This window comes from Megascapheus bottae, chromosome 23 (assembly GCF_031878675.1).
Source record: "Megascapheus bottae isolate mThoBot1 chromosome 23, mThoBot2.hap1, whole genome shotgun sequence".
Lineage (NCBI taxonomy): Eukaryota > Metazoa > Chordata > Mammalia > Rodentia > Geomyidae > Megascapheus > Megascapheus bottae.
The window spans coordinates 26,451,955-26,474,506 of record NC_143531.1 but is presented as its reverse complement, the minus strand read 5'-3'; the positions used below and the strand labels follow the sequence as shown (position 1 = coordinate 26,474,506).

The 22,552-nt window shown below is 38.1% G+C and overlaps 1 protein-coding gene across 5 annotated transcripts in view; it reads right to left on the bottom strand.

Moving 5' to 3' along the window:
* The window catches only part of Inpp4b (inositol polyphosphate-4-phosphatase type II B), a 461,147-nt gene that overhangs the window by 103,347 nt on the left and 335,248 nt on the right, over positions 1-22,552 (bottom strand). For all 5 annotated transcript variants that reach the window (XM_090356905.1, XM_090356906.1, XM_090356907.1 and 2 more), the window contains 2 exons: positions 21,150-21,222; positions 14,323-14,470 (listed from right to left, as the gene is read on the bottom strand). In XM_090356905.1, coding sequence (XP_090213031.1) covers positions 14,323-14,470; positions 21,150-21,222 — 221 coding nt within the window. The remainder of the gene's footprint in view (positions 1-14,322; positions 14,471-21,149; positions 21,223-22,552) is intronic.

Below are 22,552 nucleotides of genomic sequence, written 5' to 3'. Positions count from 1 at the left end.
TTTAGGTCTGCAATTAATTATATATTGGGGAAGTCTTCCTTCAGGATAAAGACTTGAAATTGATGTCAATTTTCCTGGAACACAAGTTTGCCAAATATAGGTGTCAAACAAGGATATCCTAACAATTTTAATGAAAGTATTATTGCATGGAGTTAACATTTCAATGCTGATTATACTCCCTAGTCAGAAGAAGTCCTAAATATAACAGAAAGGCTGCCAAGCCATGAGCATTCTCCTTCCTAACCACCTCTGAACCAGGACTTTGGCTTTTTGAGTTGAGGTTTGCTGGATTTCTGACAGGAAAATAACTACTGATTTTCCTGGCAAAATGAAGTCATTCATTTTCCTGTTTCTCAGGTGTCCCGAGCTGAACTGGAGAATTGTAGCAGGAGTTCTCCTGGTTCTTCAGCTTCCTAATTCATCTCTGCAGAACTGGGAGCCATCAGCTTCCGTTCCCACACAATCTAATTCCTAATAATAATTCAGATGTATGTGCACACACATGCATATATATATGAAAAGTATGATTTCTATGTGAACTGGATATGTGTTTATACATGCATACTCATATATGCTCTGTTTCTTAGGGGAAGCTTGACTAATACACTAACCAGACAGGGATAAACAGTCAGTCCTAAATAGGGGAGGACAGGTGGTTATTCCTGATAAGAGAATGGAAGAAAAGCACCTGGAGTACAGTAGAGATGTTTCCATGGGCTTTTATGTTTGACCTAATTCCACAAATTCACTTGTAACTCCTTACAGGAAAAATGACTACAGAATGCTCAATCTGTCTACAGGACATGTACAAGAAATCTCTAGTTCTGAGAACAAACTCCACATTCAAACATTTATTTTATTAGAAGGGTGAATTTAGAAACACAAAAATGTAGGTACTTAAATTCAAAATTCCTTGGAATGACAAAAATGGAATCACTGTCATAAAGATTATTTGAGAATAACAGTTAATTCATTTACAAGAAGGTAATAACACCAAACAGCCTGATAAAAATTCTATATACCAAAGAATATGGCTGAGTAAAAATGACTTTAAGTGTTATTGCGATTGTTACTACTTAAGTAAATAGAAGTATTTCCCCACAATGAGCTCTATAATGCCAATTTGTGGGAAAAAATAGCTAGACAGTTTACATAGAGTCCTTCAGTAGTTATCATGTAGTAAAACCACATGTGGGGTGCACAGGGGAAGGTTTTAATAGCCACACGGGTTTCACTCATTAAGCAAAATTAGACCTTAAATCAAACCTCAAAGAAGTCATAAAATATTGATCTGCCAGGGGAAAGAAGTGAAATATTAAAAAGTCAGTGAAGAATAGACTGCACTGATGACCGGTGGGTGGCCCCAATTTCATAAAGTGGTTGTGTGACACCATAAAACCGAGCCAAGTTCAACTAGATGTCAGGTTTCCTCGTGGCTCATCCCACAGCTCAAAAGAGCTGTGCTTTAACTGATACAAGGATTCAGAACTGTGCCAAAAATTATAGGCTTATTTTTTTCATTCATTTTCATAAATGACAGTGTAGCTACTGCTGGCAATCCATGAGCCACTATTTCACTGAAAAATGATGCAATGTTCTGAGTGGCCATTCATTCCAGCTTTCACTTGACATTATAATAAGTGGTTATTGTATGATGCAGTCAATAAAGTTTCAATTTATATGCAAAGATTAAGAATTAGAACACAGCTATTACAGGATTTAGTGGTAATCACAGAATCTAGTTGTATTTGATAAACAGCCATATTCTATAATTTAATTTTAGGTAACTGCCTTTGTGGGGAAAAAAAAGAGAAATAAGAAGTATGTCTTATTCCAGTTGGGGTCCATTGTTATTCCTGATAAAGATGAATTGTTTATTTCTAAACAATGTCTTGTTTACTCTTGCTAGATAACACATTGGCTTTATTTTTTTTTAACATTAAAGCTCGGTACTCCAGTTCCGTTATTCATGTGTGTAGCACAGCACTTTCTACCATCCTGGAATATTCTGCTGGATAATGTCTGCTGGATAATAGCTAAGACGTGAAGTGACTCATTCACTGCTCCATGGCCGACAAGAGTCAGAGCCAAGGCCCGGACCCAGTTATCGTGAATATAAATGCTGATCTCCTTTCCATCTTAAGTCCTATGAGTACAGTATTTGTTTATAAAGAAAGTAGCCCTGAACAGAAGGGCAAGCCTGGAATCTCCCACCTGAGGGTCTCCTCTGAATAGAACTCTGCCCAGCTCCACAGAGAGCTGGTTCAAATGCTCTCCACGTAGCAACTGGATAGTCATGAGTGTCTTCTCCTACGCTTGGGGCAGTAATGAGTGAGTAAACAAACGGTTCCTAGCATAGAGGAAGCACTTCAAACGTTTGTCAAATAAGTCAGAAATAAGAAAACATTGCTATTCCATTGGTTTTCTAATGATTGCTAGAGTCAAGACCATCCAGAGAAAGTATCAATAGCAAAATTGTTAAGTTCTCCCTTTTACACTGGAGAAGAATAGAGGACCTAACCTATCTGAAGCCTGACGAGTCCTGCACAAATCTCAGCTTGGAACCTTCCAGGACTGTGAACAGAGACACTCTCAATCTGCTTTTTTGATCACTGCAAATTCATGGCACAGTCTACCAAGCTATTTACAGGTGTGATAGGTTAGTAAACTGAAAGGAATTTTAAAAAATTAGTCTCCTTTTTGTGCTACCAACTTTCCCCTGTGCAAACAATAATAGATTTCGAGTAGGTAAATGGTGGCTATAGTGCTAGCTACTTAAAAGGCTGAGATCTGAGGATTATAGTCCAAGGATTCTTATCTCTGAGTGAAATCAAAAATCCAGAAGTGAAGGTATGGCACAAGAGATTAGAAAAAGCCTGAGTTCAAGCCCCAGGACCAATACAAAAATGAATTAAATAAGTACATAAGATAACAAGAGCTTTAATGTAAGTATTGTGTATCTCATGCATACGATTCTTTACATAAATGCCAAGACGAGTGTCCGCTCATTGAAAGGATTTGCTGTCTCTGTACCAGAAGTGATTCATCTATAGTTCATGATAACTGCTTGCTTATATTATTTAGTTCTTTCCTGGTTTGAGGAAACTGAAAACTAGATCTGTCACGTACATCATGCTCTATCATATAACTATGAGCAAAATTTTATAAATACATACGTATGCACACACTCCAAAAACTTATCCTATTAAATGCCAAACCCAATGATTGTTTAATGAATACATTAGTTTTATAAAAAGAATGGGTTATTTTTTTTAAATCAGGAAATTTAGAGGTTAATTAATTTTGCATATACAAAGGAGTAGTAGTTATCAGTTTTCAGCTTAGGTTTATAAGGATTCAAATTCTGTAATTTTATGTTTACACCACAGCCTCTCATTCCCAATCCCTTTGAAATAAAGAATCTTGGCACCACAGGGTGGAAAAAATGTGCTGCTGAATGAATTTTGCCCTATTTCTTCCTGTGGGGATATTTTAACACCCAAACAGTGAGATTCAACCCATATTTCTATTGCCAGCTTGATAACACTAAGCTCTCCACAGAACCTCTCATTAAATGTCACGAAGAATCCATAATGATGAACAGAACGGCACACAGCATCTGCTCTCCATACCATGAGCTGGTAGGACAAATGCACTTTATATGACAAACAACTAATGCCTCGTATTCTAACTGTGCATCAACATTACACTAAAAACAATGCACAGAAGAAATGACATTAATCAGGAATGAGCCAACAGTGTCATCCTGGTGTGGTATTTGTTAAAACGCTCTTTTGGATGCTTAGGATTTGATTGTCAGGAACGAGTAAGCAAGGGAGGCAAAGACAGAAATGTAAATAGAAACCGTGAGGCAGAGAACCTACAAAGCACATATGAGAAATGAGACTGGTCTGTTAAGGCGTATTTGATATGCATGACATCTAAACAGAGGAGCAGGCTTCCTGTTGCTTTTTCTACTCATCAATGTTTCATAGATGCCAGGAAAGATTTCTATTACACTTTTGTTTTATCCAAGTGTGTAAATGTCTCCAGATATACCAAAAGATACATGATCTCACCATGGGAATGAAAAGTACATATAACCAAGCTTGAGAACTCAGTACACAGATTATGCTTCCAGATAGTCCACATGAAATGAGCCTTTTCTCATGATAAGTGTATTTTGAAAAAAATGTAAATAAATTAATATCAGAATATCAAACTATGCACAATGGACAGGCTGACTTCCTGTGTAATAAAAACCTACCACCTATCTTTTCTTCATAGGAAGGATGTTTGTTTTGTTTTTTTGTTTTTGGAAGGATATTTTTGCAATGAAATTTACTGGAACATTTCTGACTTTAAATTTTTAATATTATTATTTTTCCTTCTGAGCCCCCCAAACCACATACTGGAAGGTTTCGCCCATCTCTGTTTCTTGAATTAATGGTAATTACTATATAGGGAGCGAATAAGAAGCAGGATCAAATAGAGGAAAATAATAAAAATAATAAGTTTTCCTGGGGAGTTTATTTGCTACAGGATTTATTTTCATTGAAATATTCTAATTTTTTACACAATGATAAGTTTTATGCCCCACTTTATTGCACAGGAATTTATACTTTTTGGTAAAGCCAATGCGGTATGGCCACACGTTGTATCAAAACACATACATGGGCTCTCTATGATTTAATAGAGCACTTGTAGCTGGCACAAGGCATACACTATATAGGTACCATCATTTTGTGTAGTAACTAACGTACTTCCGTGGGACTTAGCTTGGAAAACTTTGAAATAGTACAGAATGTGAAGAAAATTCTAACATAAACAAAATATGTGGCCACATGGAACTAAACTGCAAAAATTTTATTCGTGGTAGTTGGGAAAGACCTCTATAACTTAGCTGCACTCAACCTGAGCTCAAAGGACTATAAAGTTTGAAGCACTATAAAAAAAGGTAAACACACACACACACACACACACACACACACACACACACACACTACACGGACAAAAAGACAATCAATCATTTTCAATGTATTGATCCCTCTTTCCTTCTATAAAGGCAGTCCCTTAGAAATAAGCTGCTATTTCCTTCCATCTTTCAGTTTTTCTAGATGAAAGAATCCTGTATATATCATTACTATGAGTTAATTAGTTAAACTTCTCAAAAACAAAACAGTGAAGGTATCAGCTAAATTCTGAATAGAATCTTCTCACTACAGAGGGAAACAAAGCTGTAAGATGATCTATGCAGCACGGCCTTCCCTCACGATAGCCATGACAGGGCTAAGCTCCTTCAGCATGGCAACACGCCACGCTGTGAAGCCGATGGTAGAAAGCAGTCCATAGATGACACTGCCTTCCCTCTCCACAATGTACGAGCACATGAAATCTAAAGTATCCCACCAGGCTCACTGAGGACTTGTTCAGGTGCTATAAAAGCCAACATTTTTGAAAGAGGTATACAACCAGGAAATAAATAAATAAAGCTGCCAAGTGTTGGCATTTCAAGGACAAGGAGAAGGACACAAGGACACCCCAATAGTATGCCCAAGGATGATTCATGAGGTTGGATGGAACATGAGACATCTCAGTTACTAGTCATCCTGTAAGAGAATGAAGAATCCCTCTCTACCTGATACAATGTCAATGCAGTAAGCCATACATCTATAGTATCTTGGTTAGGGCCTCAGGGAAAGTAAAATTTCAAAAAATAAAGTGTAATTTTCCTAAACTGACAAAGGCATCTGAAATTTTTATAATAAAGCCCAGGAAAGAGCTAAATTTTGAATAGACTTGATAATTAGACAGAAGTCAAGCTCTTAGAGAAAACCAAACTTCTATGAACTGGTAAATCTCAATCTCTTAGGTTCTTTGCAAGTATTTGTGTATTAATTTTGTATTGGTGTGAAAAAAATTACCCTTCTAAATCTTCTTTCCAAGGAAAAGAAAGTAAAAAAAATAGTAAAATTCCTTCTTTTATGTACATATACTAACATAACATAGCTTAATGGTGCAGTAGCTTTCATTTTTATCTAAGATCATCTTGTAGAATTGCAGATGTATTGAAGATACAACTCAGCTCAGATGGCCCTCAGTGGACGAATGGATCAAGACACATGGTGTACTTACACTATCCAATTCTACACCAGAAAAAACGACACCGAGCCATTCCTAAGGAAACGGAAGGACCAGGCCCCGAGAAGCAGGAGACATGCTTTACCTCCTGAGAGGGAACTCGAATGTGACTACAAAAATCCAGAAGTAAGCATACCCGGAGGCATCCAAGCCGCTACAAATGAAGTCTGACAGAATCCATGGGGAGCATTAAAAAATGGGCCAAAGACTTAAAGAGAGTCTTCTCTGAACAAGAAACAAAAATGGCCTATAGACACATGAAGAAATGCTCAACATCTCTGGTCATAAAAGAAATGCAAATCAAAACAACTCCAAGATTCCACCTCACTCCAGTTAGAATGGCCAGAATCAGGAAAACGAATAACAACAGATGCTGGAGGGGATGTGGCCAGGAGGGATCACTACTACACTGTTGGTGGGAGTGCAAACTCGTTCAACCACTATGGAAAGCAGTGTGGCAGTTCCTCAAAAGACTAAACATAGAGCTTCCCTATGACCCAGCAATTCCACTACTTGGCATTTACCCAACCATCCAAAATCCAGGGCATACTAAATCCACTAGCACAACAATGTTCATTGCAGCACTATTCACCATAGCAAAGATATGGAACCAACCTAGATGTCCCTCAGTTGATGAGTGGATCAACAAGTTGCGGTATTTCTACACAATGGAATTCTATGCTGCTGTCAGAAAAAAATGACATGGACCCATTTGTTAGGAAATGGAAAGACTTAGAAAAAATCATATTAAGTGAAGTAAGCCAGACTCAAAGGAACTTAGGCTCAATGGTTTCCCTCATTTGTCATAATCAGTAGAAACCTTAAGCTCTCCTAGCAGAGATCTGCAATAGAGCAAAACCTTGATACATAAGGCCATATAGTATGAAGCTAATTGAAAGGACCTCCAGGATATTGAAACAAAAGCCATATAAGGAATGATTGTTGTCCTTAATGTACTATGTTGTCTCTCATCTCCTTTGCTCTCCCTTGGGTATCTCATATTGTTACAGTGTCTCACTTTGTTATCTGATATACTGAATTTATTTGTATTTGGTTATTTGAAATTTGATAGGGAAGGGGGGAAACCAAGATGGGGGTGGGGGGTGGGGGGGAGGGTAATGGGTACCAAGACATGTGAAAGCGTATCCATGTATGTGAATTAATGCACCTTATATTTGGTGAATATAACTGTAACCCTTCTATTAATTACAATAAAAAAATATAAAAAAAGTTTTAGGTTAAAGTGAAAAAGACAATGCCCAAAATAAACTATTAAGTATGGTAGTTATCATCATACACAAAAAAGAAAGAATCCATGGGGAGCACAAATAGTGTAACCCTTTAGAAAGAGTAAGTCAAAGACTAATGCAATGAGTACTAGAAAAGGGGGACTTGCAAGGGAGGGTGGAGAGGAGAGATGATGTGTCTATGAAAAGCATGAATGGGGGAATGGAGTAGGATGCAGGCAAGAATGCATTGTGCATGCCACAGAACTGAGAAAAACGAAAAGGGTGGATAGAAAGGGGGGTGAAGACACTGAAGGGAAGACACGGATCAGCATGAACTGTACTGCAAACTGCTTATGAAATGGCAAAAAATGAAATACATAACCAATTAATTAAGGAAGGTGGGGGAAGCCTTGGGAGGGCTGGGGGGTGTGTGTGGGAGTGTTAAAAGGGATGACACACTAATCAAGAGGTGCTGCATTCAAGAACTGCTCTGCCCAACGGCAACTCCTTTGTACAATTACCTAAAGAGTATGAAAGTATATTTAAGAATACAGTTCCGAGGTCCAAGCAGAAGGGGGATTCTGCCCACTTCACTTGAGGTTTAGAAGATGAGGCTCAATGTAGAATTTAAAAGATCTTGATTTTTCTTCTTGGAAAGGGATTTAGAATGAATTTACTATTTTTTCCTTTGTCACATTTTCTTTTTTTGAATGATTTTATAGCAGCTATGAATTATTTCCACGGTAAAAACTCAATATATATTTTATGTATTTCTAAACTGTGCCTCCAGGAACAAGCATTCAGAAAATCAGAACGCGCGGTGTAAGGCTTTGTTCACAGCAGTAACAGAACGTGAGTGATGGCTAAGATTTCCTGCTTGAGAATTTTCTGAATGTGAGCCATACATAAAACTCAGAGCGCAGTGTTATGAAAACACTTCCATGCCCATTGGAAAGCTGTCTTGGGATCTGAACCTGAACTCAGAAGGTGCTAGTGCTTAGCCCAGTCATAGAGAACCCCCCAAGGGACAGACACTGTGTCTCAGCCCTAACACTGTATACGCACGATCCTGAATTTAATAAAAGTAGTTCATGTCGAATCCAAATGTCACACATGCTGTGAGCATAACAGGAAGGGTTTTTGGCAGCTGTAGGTGAGGGCAGATGCTGCCTGTGACAACTGTAGAAGCGGGTATGAGTCCATCATCTCCCTGGCCTGGCCCTATGTTCATACTCACTGCCAGGATTGGCTACAGGAGATACAATTCACTTTATTTATGTATGCCATGTGTATGCAGTACGCAAGCCAACAAACTGTACATACATGGCTCCTTGTACATTGATCTACACTAGTATTGTCTGTGAAATATATGCCAGCTCATATGTGTGAAAATTAATATGCTTAGATGTGATGAGTAATATCTGATTCCTAAGTTGAAAATTATTATGAAACTACCAATAGCGTCTTTTCTTTAAGACATAATTTTATTATATTTCCCTAATGTTTCCTTAGTTATTTCTTCCTGTTTTCTTTCACAACTAAGCCCTTAACCCAACTTTAAGAAACTGCTGTGAGTTTATGAGACTACAATCAATCATTTCAGTGTCTGCAATTTCTTATTCTCATTTCTTGGTCAAATGGGGTAGTTATGTGAGCAAATAATGAAATAATTGTCCAAACATTCCCACAGGGAGTTGGCACCACTCTGACTCAGAAACATCGACTATACTGTTACCAATTAGCATATAAAAGACTAAAACTGGGATGAAAAAGGATATTGAGAGAGGAAAATTATCACGAAAACCCAAGGTTTTTCAAAATCCATACTTCATAGATTTTAAGGATTGCCTGCACTTATAAATTCATCACCTTGACAACTGAGAATCCAATTCTGCTTTGGTAAACAAGTCTGACTGAAATACAGCCACAATTATTCATTTTAAACATAGTCTACACCTGCTTGTGTGTTGAAATAATAGGAGACCAAGAAGTAGAGCCAGAAGTAAAAATATTTACTCTGGCCTTTTAAGAAAACATGTTTTATTGACAATTGATATAGGGTCATGACTGAGTTTGTATTATATTTCCTGACTTAATAAAAAATCCACATTTTTCTTTGCGCCTATTAGTCTATTTCCTACAAGTCTCATAAAGGATTAAGATATAAAGAGATGTGGTGGATGTTTTTCCTGGGCCACGTAAAGTCACTACAGTTCACACTGCTCCCTCTTGCAGTCATCTTCCATGTGTCCTGGGTTCCAGGAAAGAGAAGACCGCTTGGGAAGGGTCTATGTGGAAGACTAAACAATGCCTCAAATAGTAGGCCAGGCACCAGGGAGCCTCTTCCTGCTCCTATTCCAATGGTGAAGCAGCAACTCCTCCACAGACCAAGACTGAGAGAAAGCCCTCCGGAAGCACCTGTGACTTGCGACTGTTTTACGCTGCATGCCTTTCTCACTTCCTGCCTCGATTTCCCCTGTATAACTTAAGGTGAACTGGTATGCAGCCCGGAAGATGCACTGCTCTGCTGTGTTCCCAGGATTTCCATGGAATGCATCTCTTCTCTGCTCTTCACCACGTCTCTTTTTTTGGTCTGTGGGGGTTCACGGCCCTATCTTAGACTCTGGGCTTGAGGTTTTAATAACATAGCTTCCACAGCAGTCACTTACTGGCCTGTAAGTCCCCACCAAAATGTGATAACAGAATGGAATGTTTCCCACAGAGGTTTAGAGAAGAGGCAGACAGGCTCCCCATAATATAAATATATCCTTTATAAAGAGACCTAGTAGTGTTCTTTTTTTTTGTTTTTGTTTTTCTGAAGAAAACGCTCTGGATTTCAATGATTGTTGTTTGGAAGGTTTCTAAGTGTGGAAGTGAGTTAGTGAGCTCTGGGTGCAAAAGTCACACACTAGGGCTGTGCAGACAGCTGCAGTCCTCTAGCAGCCCAGGGCAGAGCTGATCTACTCATGGCTGCAAGGGAGAACACAGGACCAAAGCATCCGAATAGAAGTAGCACAAGAGCAGCTGACAAAGTCGTTCAGAGTGAAATTTTTGCCAGTCTACCTCATGATGCCTTGGGTACTTTTCAAGGATATCTTATTCCCTTAATTACTTAGGTTGCAGATCAGTTTTAGAGCATAATGTATTTTTCTTTTGTGGGTCATGAGGCTCTAACTTGGGGCCTGGGCTCTGTACCTCAAGGCTAGCGCTCTACCCCTTTGAGCCGTAGCACCACTTCCAGTTTCCTGGCGGAGAGAAGAATCTCACCCATTTTTCTGCCAGGGCTGGCTTTGTACCATGCCCCTCAGATCTTAGCCTCTTGAGTAGCTAGAATTATAGGTATGAGATGCATAATTCAATTTTATGTTGTATTAAGTTTATAATACAAAAAGTTCTCTTGAAATGATTTTCTCAGTTGGATGACTTATATCTTCAGGTAGGTTTTGTTTCTAGAAAGAATTTTAATGACAGTCTGAGCTCTTGCATCATGAGCTATGCCATTTCAATCACTTTTTATTCATAAAACAGTAGTAACCTGGCCATAAATAATGATAGGTGAGGGTCACACCTCTCATGTGCCATTAGCTGATACCATCCCATTGGATAAAGAAGTGCAAAGTCAGTCTGAAAGTATCTAAAGGGAAAATGAAAAACTGTAGTCTCAGCTACATAGTCATGGTGATCATGAAAATGGCCCCTCTCCCCCTGAGAAGATAAAATTGTTTACCAGATCCCATCTCTGCTCTGTACACCTGAAATCTTCACCCTCATCTCTCTGAACTTGTTTACACCTTTGCTTAGCATTTAGAAAAGGCTTGTCATATTTGTCTTCCACGTTACACACATGATTTTGCCACTGGCTCAGTAGATTTCACTCAGCTTGCTGTACTTCAAAATTTCATAATTTCCTCTATCATCATTCTCTCTTGTCCTTTTCCTTTCTGATGAATCTTTTAATAGATTGCTGATTCTGTTTTATAATAATCATATCTTCTTACATTTTGCCCAAGGGACTAGTCATCTTTTCTGTGATTTCTTTCCCTATGTTTCTCTTTTGAGCATTCAGGGGGATTTTTTCTTCTTCTTCTCTTTTTTCCGTTTAGCAGGTTACGGTTTCATTGTTGCCTCTTTAGCAGGTTGAAGTGACAGGAGAGTGATGGAAAAGGCATTAGGAGAGCAGAAGCTATGAAAAGGCTAGTCATCACTGCCCTTAGGCAGTATCCAGACCGATCAGGTTTTTATACAGTTCAGTTTCATCAAATTGAAATATGATCTTATTCTCTGAACAATCTTGGCTCCAAGTTCTCTCTGTACTTCACCCTTGGCAGGACAGATCTTCTGGCCCCACCCAAGCTGCCCGCCTGCCTTCTCTATGGCGGTGGATATTTGCTATGAATCTACACAGAAAAAAATACAAGAAATATGGTGAAAGACAAGAGGACAGGGGAGGTGATAACACTGCCTGTGAGAGAGAAAATCAAAAACAATAGAAATGATAAGGATTCCTGCCTGGCAAAATGCAGTGGTTTAATATATTCTTTGTTACAGACTCATTGCATCTCCCCAGGAGTTTCTGTCACTAGATGGACAGAGACAGAAATATCAGTAGGAGGAGAGTGGAGACAACACTGTGTTCAGACTCAAATGTTGAATACACGCAGCAGAGGAACAGCTGTTTCATCGTTGGGAAATTTCTAAACTGATGACAAAGGACAGACTGGGACAGAATTCTGGCTTCTTTTCTTTATTTTCTCTCATTCATAAAATGAAATGGCATAAATGGTCCATCAAGTACGCTTTTCAACCCTCACCCCAAATAGTGACCTAAAATTAGTTGTGTTAAAGATAGTATACAGTATAATAGCATGTTATTATGTTAATATGTTCTGGTGCTCTGTGAAGTACCGTCATTTTCCATTGTCTGTGTGTTCCTAGATGGTTTAGCAGGAGTTTGGGGATGGATAGTTAGACACAGCCCTGCAGATGCCGTCCGTAGTGAGATAAGTTCAGATGCACTTTGTAGAATAAGCCTACTCCTAATTTCTCCAGCGTGCTTCATCTGGAAATTTCCCTCGGTTTCTCAGTTGACAGATGATGCCAGGTCCTTCCTGGTACTTCCAGCTCATGCCTGGGTACCAAGTCCTTTCCTGATCCATCACCCCTGTGAGAGGATCTACCCACTTCCAGCTCTTTGTGGGAAATGGCGACTCTTTCTTGACTCTAGTAGGAGTAGTTCTTGTTGCCTGTTGGCACCCCTTCAACAGAACCAGGTTGAGGAGAATGACTCAAAGTCTTTCCTGCCTTCAAAGACAGACTCAATGTTCACTTTTATACGACAGCCTGATTGTCCTTCCTGGGAATTCTTCTTGAAAATTATCTATTCCTGGTAGCAGATTCAAGTGGGAATAATTCTCTCCACACAGACTTCCATGAACTCATTCTTGCAGTGGACTCTCACGTCAGGATACTGGTTCCTAACACAGCTCATCTGCTTTTGTCCTGTGTCCACCCCACTATCTGATTTCTGTGGACCAGTTTCCCTCACTTGGCTGCCTGAAACATTCATCTCCTTGTTTTTCATTCCATCATTATTCCTTATATCTGGATCCGTTTCATAAAACTCAATTTCCACACTAGCCATTCAACTCCTGTTTCAACTTGCAAGTTAGAAGCTTCAACTTGCTTTGTCCTAGCCTATCTGTGCAGCTCCTGAGGCTATCCTAGCAACTGAGTTTGACTTACTCTACTTACAGTGCCCAGACTTGCATAGGTCAGGATATCATTTCTGAACACCTTAAAGCCTAGCAGAAAGGTCTGATACTACTATGAACTCTATATGTCACTGTGAGCATAAAGCAGGAATGTGGCATTTCATTCTCTAGTATAAACATCAGCACTTGAAGAACACCATTTATGAAAAAAGTATCAATTACCTCAAAGAGTCTTAGTGTGTTTAGCATAATATATAATTCAACACTTTAAAAGTCATTGTAAGTCTGTTTAGACAGCAGAGAAACAAATTATTTAATTAGTCACAGTTCCAAGGTATTCTTTTCAGCCAATAAGCTCTCAAATTCTTCTGCCTCATTATGGGAACTAATTTCATTTTGTTGTACAACAACGTTGCTCATTGGCATAAACACATTTTATCAGTTACTTCATATAGCTTCAAGACCCGCAAACATTTGAAAGCCTTGTCACAAACAAGTAGACTAAGGCTGAGGATGAATTGTCTTTAAATCAAATAGGATTCAAAAGATGCAGTAATAAAATAGATAAAGAGACAAGAATTGCTGCAGCTCTAAGCTCAAGCTATTGGCTCATTACCAACATGTCCATAAAAATATTCCTCAAACCACACAAAAAGAAAATCAGATTTGTCATTTCCAAGTTTCTATCAGCCCTACTTAAAAGTAAGAAAACCAAGGCAGTTGAGATGAACTTCACCGATATACTTTCATTTCATGTCAATATATCAAGGACACTACCATGTCATTATTGAGTCATTTGCCTGTGTATGTGCACTAGGAACTTAAGGTCTTTTGTATAATTTCTACTTACAGAGCATTCCAATTCTGAGTAGTCATATGTCAAATGATCATTAGCCAAAATGCCTTTATGGCCACCACAGCAGACAGCGATAATCGAGGTCTGAAACTTGGTCTTAATCCAGAACTCTGAGAAGAGCTGGAAAGTCTCTGGACATCAACAGTCTCATCATACGTGGTAAAAAAGTACATTGATAGACGTAAGTAATAAGAAAGATTATGCATACATATATATGGATTGCTCAGTTCATCCATGTCAAACTCTACATATATATATTTTAAAACAAGTTTTATATGGGAAATATATACAAAATAAAATTTTTTCACCCAAAACATTACAAAAGAAATGACATGATGAAATGAAAAATTGGAGTGCAAGACAATGATGGATTGTTTTCACTTACCTACACAAATCTTCTTTTATGTGAAGGGAAATCAATTCCTTAGGAATGTGGAAAGAAAGTATGCTCTCTGACATCTGCTCCCGAATACGCATCCACTTATTGTCTGATGTGGGAAATCGATACAATTTGCACACTGGATTCTTTAACACTAAAGAGGAACATGCAAAGCAGTAGTAGTTAAATCATAAACAAATATACGTCGGACACAGAGGAGTCATTGCTTAAGGTGGAATTGTAAATTTTAAATTTGTAAAAAAAAACCTACTATTTGTAAGAACCCACTAGTATATATTTGAATTTCTAAGAACTTTTGGTTTGGGGATCACATTTTTTTTCTGTAGTTTCTGAAAGTTTTTTCTATACTCACAAAAAGGTACATCAAATTCCAATTTATAAATATACTCAGTGTGATTCTTCTGTTTAGCCCCTATTGATTTATTCCTATTCTATTTTAATTTAGTTTATGTAGCTTATGTGTAGTACATGTTTCCTAAAGATAACTATAGCTGCGATGTGGATAGAAATTTAAGTACATATACATAATACACACTTGAAGTCTTGTTTATCAATTTGTTATGGATCTCAGCCAACTTTACTACTTGTCTCATAAGTAGCAAGAGATAATCTTATTCCAGCCATTCTTCAAAGTTTTCCCAATAAAAACTGGTGTATAAAGCTTCATTCCTTTTACTTCCTAGCTACCAAAATTCTCATACTGAGCAGTGACTGTCAGTGACTCAATGATACACCTTCTTGAAGCTACATATTATCAGAAGCAAGTCAAGGAGACTACAGAAACTCGTTAGGATAGGGTGGGCAGTGGGATTGGCAGAGACAGGGTGATAGACACAAAAATTTAAAAAAAATTCAGAAACAGAATGTAAAGTCAGATATTAAGATAACACTTGAAGATTGTGTTCAACAACATACAAGACCAGAAGTTAAGAGACTTAATCTCAAACAATTAACAAGGTATGGTTGAGCATTCCTAAAATTCTGGCTACATGGAAGACACTGGTAGAAGAATTGGGGTTTGAGGTTATTCTGAGAGAAAAAGCATGAGCCCCTACCTGAAAAAATCCTAATGAAAAAAAATGTATGGTGGTATAGCTGAAAGGTAGGTTGCTCAGAGTTCAAAGTTCAGTTCTATTTGACCACTTGACTCTTCCTCATGAAGCCAGCATCCTGTCACACAATGAGTTACATATCTTAGGGCAAAATGTTTCTTCAGTGCTAATAGGTGGTGAATAACTTTGTTCCATGTGTGCACCAAAGTTTAACAAGAAATATAAAACATCAGAAACATTCCTGGATTTTTTTCTGGCCTTTTGTAGAGTAATAATTATATTTTAGGAAAATTGTACTTTAAATAATGTTCCAATGTTCTAAATAAAAAGCTTTGTGAAGGCCGGGAGTTTGGCCTAGTGGTTAAAGTGCTTGCCTAGCATGCACAAGGACCCGGGTTCGATTCCTTGGTACCACATACATAGAAAAAAAAAGCCAGAAGTGGTGCTAAGGCTCAAGTGGAAGAGCTCTAGCGTTGAGAAAGTCCAAGGACAATGCTCAGGCCCTGAGTTCAAGCCCAGGACTGGCAAAAAAAAAAAAAAAAAAGCTTTGTGAAATAGCTAAAGCAGAATTCAAGGTCGGTTTGATTATTGAGCTCTGGATTTCTCTAACCACCAAGTATGCATTAACCAAAGACTGTATTGGACTGCTCCTATTTCTTGAAGTAAGATACGTGAGCCAAAGACTGTGTGAATGACTTTGCCTTGACTCTCCACTGCAACAAGCATTTGTGCTTTTCTAACCAGGAAATGGGCTCATCTCCTTAGCTACTATGTCATAGCTAGTCTGTGTAAAGTCAGATCTACGTGTGTTCCAGACTCTATTGTTACAAAGCTTTTGTCAAAAGAAATGCAAAAAAAATATGACTGATACCACCAAGAGAAAAACCTGTATTCTATCTGAGAACACATCATGGTCTTGAGATGATTTGATCTGTGTAACGTTATAACATTGGCTCCCACCTGGATGGGTAAGTTGACCTTGAGTTCCATCCTTTGACAGGAAGGAAGAACAGGAAGGAAGTGACAGTTACATTCTCCCCATATGGCAATGTCACTGCAATATCTCTATTACTCTCTCGGACTCCACAATTGGAACGTTTAACCAGGTAGCATGCCACCTGTGTTTCTGTGAGATTCAGCCATTGTGAAAGCCAAACTGCAATGAACCTGATCATTCTCAGGACAGAACTGTACAACAACACCCACACAACAGAAGACATAAAAGGACTGCTGCTCAAGCAACCTGGGGAAGAGAAGGCAGTAAACCAGAACTCGACAGGTATGCTATTCTTGTCTGTTTCTGTAAATAAAAGAGTGCCAAGCAATCAGTGAGTTGATCACAGCAAGGACTTCGGAAATGTGATTCAGGGTAGCTCAGGGATAATCAAAAACTCCAACAGGTATTTCATCAGGTTTTCTTCCCTATACTTCTCCACACACTCCTTGTTTCCAGGATGTGGTAAAGGTGACATATATAAATGGAATCTGACTTTAATGGCTGTAGGCCTTTCACAATCCCCACTTGAATGGACTACAGAATGTTGTGTAGAATCCATTCATTCTATCCTTTTAATTATGCAGTTGTTTAATTGTTTCATTATTCAGCTGAATGTACGAACACAGTCTATTCTCTAAGTGTTCTATCGTATTAAGAATAAAACCTTGTAAATCCCATTTGAAACTGAGTCCCTCCCATTTGTTCATGAAAAGATCTTAAGATTTCTGTACATCTGATATCTATGTTGGCTCTTTTAAGAAGTAAAAAACCTCAACAAGTGTCATTAGCAGCATCCAGAGTCTTGCTATAAGTACAGAGAGGATAAGAAAAACATTTGAGGAGTCCAGAAACACACCCATGCAATTTACCTTTCACACAAGATACAGGTGAGAGAAAGGGCTAGAGAAGAACAGAATGACGTCTGCAGGAATGATTTCAACGGTGCAACTCCTTCGAACAGTTAATAGATGGTGTAATGAAATGAACACCAGATTGCTGAAACATGTCTTGTATGAGGAGTTTAGGTTTAGGGGGAAGGGAGGTAGAAAAATGGAGACAGGAATGAATGTTCTTCATATGGGAGCTTGGACATTAGAAATTTGAATCCTGGTTCTGGTCGGCCTCCCTGCGATGTCAGATCTGATAGTGCAGATGGGGAGACTAACTCAAAACGCAACAACAGGAGACATCGTTTTGACAGAGCCTATTAGCTCTTCAGATTTGGCTTCCGGTGAGGAACCATGGGCCAAGTAGAATTTTTTCCAAAGCAAGTAAAGAATGAAATAACCTAGAGAGAATCACCATCTTGAAAAAAAAAGGTTTCTTTCAATGTTTTATCTCTAATCAGGATTCTTAGCTATAAATGGTAACTCTCAAGGGGGAAAAAATAAAACTGTAAATGACAAGAAGTTGTTATGTGTCATCACTTAAAACTGATTGAAATGAAAATGTTTATGAAATGTTTAAAAGAAGAAAAACACATGCAGAGCAAAAACACACTCTCAGTTTCAAATATTTGAGAGACAAAAGAAAGTCAGACTTTGTGATCACTGAAATTAAAAGAAGCCACAAACCCAGACGTGGATCTCACCCCTTTTGAGAGTGTGGACTGCCCATTATTAGAAATACCACAAGAGACCATCCATTCCCGCGCAATGATGGGTAACAGACAAGGTGCCTCGGTTAGTGTGACTTAGCCAGAACCCTTCACCTCAGGACCCTGTGAGGGCTAAACCTACCAGAAAGACTTCTCCATATTCAACATACCTGTCCTTAGCCTCTTTTCCCTGATATAAATGAGCTCTAAGCTTTCCTTTCATACTATTTTACTTAAATGCATTAATTAAGAAAAATAATTAAGGAATGAAGTCTTCTATTATTGCTGTGCATAGTCTGGTTCTAGGGCTTGAAATCAGAGCCATGGCCCTGTCGCTGAACTTGTGACTCAAGACCATCGATCGCTGTACCCCTTGGGCCCCAGTTCCACGTCCAGCTTTCTCATGGACTAGCTTGCAATGCTGATTCTCAGATCTCAGTTCCCCGAGTAGCAGGATTGCAGTTCTGAGCAACTGGCTTGACATCTCTTATTTTAACATCAATATTTTTTAATGACCTACGTAATTTAAAAGTCAAAGTACAGATGAACTTTCCATATCTAATACTTGCTGTGTCTTCTAGCATCCATTTGTTTTTCCAGACAACAACGGCAATAAAACATCTTTCTTATGGAATTGTAAATTCTACCCAGGGCTCTCTGTGCTATTTCTCCTGCTCTCTGCCCCTCAGATTCTCAGCACATGCACACACACACACACACACACGCACACTACTTGTGAGATAAATAGGGTGTGGTAGGAATAAGACTTCAAGAGCAAAGAGTTTTGCTTTTTACCATAGACAAGCAAAAGTCTGGAATGACAAATGAAATCTCTAGATATATAGAGGGGTGAGGTGCTACACCAATATGACATTCCCTGCTACCCACCCAGTGAAGTCCATAACTCACTCAACGCTGGCAAGTTCCTCGCCACACATTAATATGGAGTCCTGAGAAGAATGTCAATACTTCCTTTTCCCTATTCATTAAAAAAAATGCAAAAAACAATTCCACATGGGAACCAGTGCATTCATGATAAAGCTGCTGAGTTCAGACAGATAAATAAATAGAACAAAAGAGCAAGGCACACACAGGCCAAAGTCATACATATTCCATACCTGCACAATGCAGGTTTTATTTTGAATGGAGATATTTTATGGCTAGTCCTTAGATTTTATTTTTGAAAGGTTGTAAAGAATCTAGCCTTTATGTTACTGACTTTCATCTGATCTTTCCCAATATCACTCAAAAAAAGTTTCCCCTTCAGAAAGACCTTCTGAGTCTCAGAGTGGGTTATTGCTGTCAAGACTGTCAACTCCACAGAAAGAGAATAGCAAGAATCCATTTTCCCTTCACCAAGTGAACTGGCCCCAACTGCAGAATGCAGTGCTCCAATAATCCAAGGGGCTACTCTTCCACCTTAGTACAATTTGTACAAAGTCCCTAGTCATTCAGTAATCCTCAAAGGTTCGTGTGGCTGCTAGCACCCACACTTCACAGACTATGGGCCTAGATATTAGCATTCAAAGGCTTAACTTTCAATTTATGATCTCTATCTCTTCTTCTATCCATAAGATATTTGTTTATTGAGGAATAATGTTTTCTCTTTCCATTTGCAATTTATAGTTAACAAACCAGTTTCTTAAAATGTCATTTGCCTTTGCTGGGTAAAAAAAATAAATGACACAAGGTCTACATGAACAAATATTTTTAAATTACCTTATAATTCTAGTGTAAATTATTCTGATGTTCCTCTGAGTTATTTGAACTATATTCAACATGAACTGAATATTTATCACACTCAATTTATTTTTTCTACACTGACATTAAGTAAATTAAATCGATTATCTGAATATTAAAGTAAAACGCTAAAGGTTTAGTCAAATTTTAGGTGAAAAAGCAATTGTGAGGCAGTCTTGGATAACAGTTTATGTGGGTCCAATGTAGTGATGGTTCATCAGCTATATTTAGTTTCTGGACTATCTCGCTTCTGGGTAGAACCTTTGACACTCTAATGTACATCTTCTGGCTTCACTTCTTCAATACAAATGTGCATCCTCCCACAGAAAAAAGTCTATGTCATTTAGTCATCGGTTGAGAACCAGCTGAAATTTTATTGTGTGTCCACTTTTCTGGGTAAGCAGAGTTGACTGTTCTGAGATATTTCTCAATGACCTGATTCCTCTGCCACCATGACGTGCCCCTTGCTCCATTTCACATTTCTAGATGTCTCCTTCAAGGAAGCACTGATAACAGTTCTGGAGTCATGTATCCATAAGGGTTAGAAGTTCTATATGTTTTCATGCTACCCATGGCACTGCCTAAATATACAGCATTTGACAGGTCAAGAAAGAATACTAAGACTTTCATCATGTGAAGAACAATGTCAAGATTTGTGCCTTTTTACTATTAGAAATAGATTTTGGTAGCAAAACCCATTTCAGTTCTGTACACATTAAATACTGAACAAGTCCCCTCAGAACAATGAACCATTTCCTCATTTGTAAAATATCAATAATGATGTTTCTCTTTTCTAAAAACCTGTTTTGGAGGATTGAGTACAGGAGCTCACATACAACATTTAGCATATCATTATAGTCACCACTATGTACTATTATTAATGAATGGTCACATAACGCAATTATAGAATAATTTATTTTTCTGCATATTCACATTATACACACTGAACTATACTACGTATCTCACAATTTTATTCAAAAGTACTTTTTATGTCTTATTTAATACTGTGATAAAATCAAAATATGTAATTATAAGTAATATGGTACACAGAGATTTACTCTAAAGTGTCCAATTGTGGTTTTGATTTTTCCTACTGATTTCATAGGTCAATCATATGAACTTTATTTCATGAGTTATATAATTAGGAAGTCAAATTAAACAGACACTTCACAGTCCTGTTAATTCATCTGTCTCCTAGAGTCATTTGTCCTAGATAACATTCACTTCAATAACCGAAGGAATCAATGGCTTTGTCATCACGGAAGATGCCCTACCATCTTTCTTGTGGCACCCTCCAGTCTGGCTCAGCTCTGCTGGCTGTGCTCAAAAATGATTGAATAAGGATGCTTGCAAAGTTCGGTGTCACAATTCAGAGAGAAGTGACGTTTATTGCTGTACACTAAGCACTCAAAATCAAGTGACATACCTGCATTCAGAAAAGGTACATTGTCATTTCCATGGATGTTATCTGCAGCTGTGCATTCATATACCAGTGCACACTAGGAAAAGGATGAAAGAAAGAAAACACATGAGACACGTGCAAATAATCAACAGGAGAAATGATGCATTATGCTCTGTTCGTAAAATCATATCCATTGTCTTGAAGTCTTATAATCATTCTTGTAAAATTGTTTCTAGTTTTACCTTCATAATGAAGTTTGTTTTTTTCTAAATTATCTTTAAGAACTTATACAAAGAAGTTATGATCCAACATGTGAGTTTATAAGTACAATGTATCGTGTACCTTTTATCACTGCTTGCATCATTGTGCAATTATTTGTTCATAGTTATATGCAATATCCTCATATCATATAATTAGAAAAGTACATTTTGACTCTGAGTAAAGGCTACTCAGGGAAAAATAGAACTACAAATACAGAACTGTACCTAATATGTTTTTACAGTTGTTAATCATTTTGACCAGCTGAATTGTGTATAGCTTTCAAATGAGCTAAGTTTAGATTAATACAAAGGAATTTATTTTCTAAATTTTATGTAAAAGAAACTTTAAATTCAAGATACAACATGGTAGAAAGTCTAATTATAGAAGCCCAAAGGTATTCTTTCTCCAACAAAGTGATGGAAACATTTCACACAAAGCATTTATGTGAATCATTTGTGAAAATATTATGTGAATCAGTTATAAATAAGCTGTTCTCTAGCACCTATAGCTACACGATGATGCTTCTTTCAAGACAGAAAGAGAGAAGGGACACAGAGAAGCCCATTGATGCATGGTACTGTAGGATAGAATTAGATTGTCGTAGACAATTTGTTAGTGAGGTATCATACTCCCTCATCTTCCTGTGAGACCACATCTAGCAGAGGAAATAAAATCCTGCTCCCAGGAGGTAGAGATCAGTTTTCCACAGGGATAGGTTCTTATAGGAGAGGTTGGGGTCATAGAGAATCCTTGAATAAGAATTAGGAAATGTAAATGAAAACAAGAGGCCTGGATCGTTCTTTGGTGGATAATATCTAAGGGAAACAGCCCTTCGTCTGCTGGTCCTCAAAGGGAATTCAGGACTCACTGTACCAGCAATCCTTTGGCTGTTTCCCAGCTGTCACTGCGTGAGTTCCGTCTCCTGCCAGCAGCTTCCTTCAGCAGGGCTGGCCTCCTTTGAGGATCACTGAGAAAGCTGTAGTGTGTATGGTTCCCCCGCGACCTACACTGAATTACCCAATACATTTGTCAATGGGCAAAAGGTAGACTTTCCCAATTCATTTAGAGAGGTTCTAATTTTAAGAAGGAATGACATAACAACAAAGAGCTCTTAAAATGTAATGTCCTTGAATTCATTTTTCTGATCAACTAGAGCTCACAGGAGG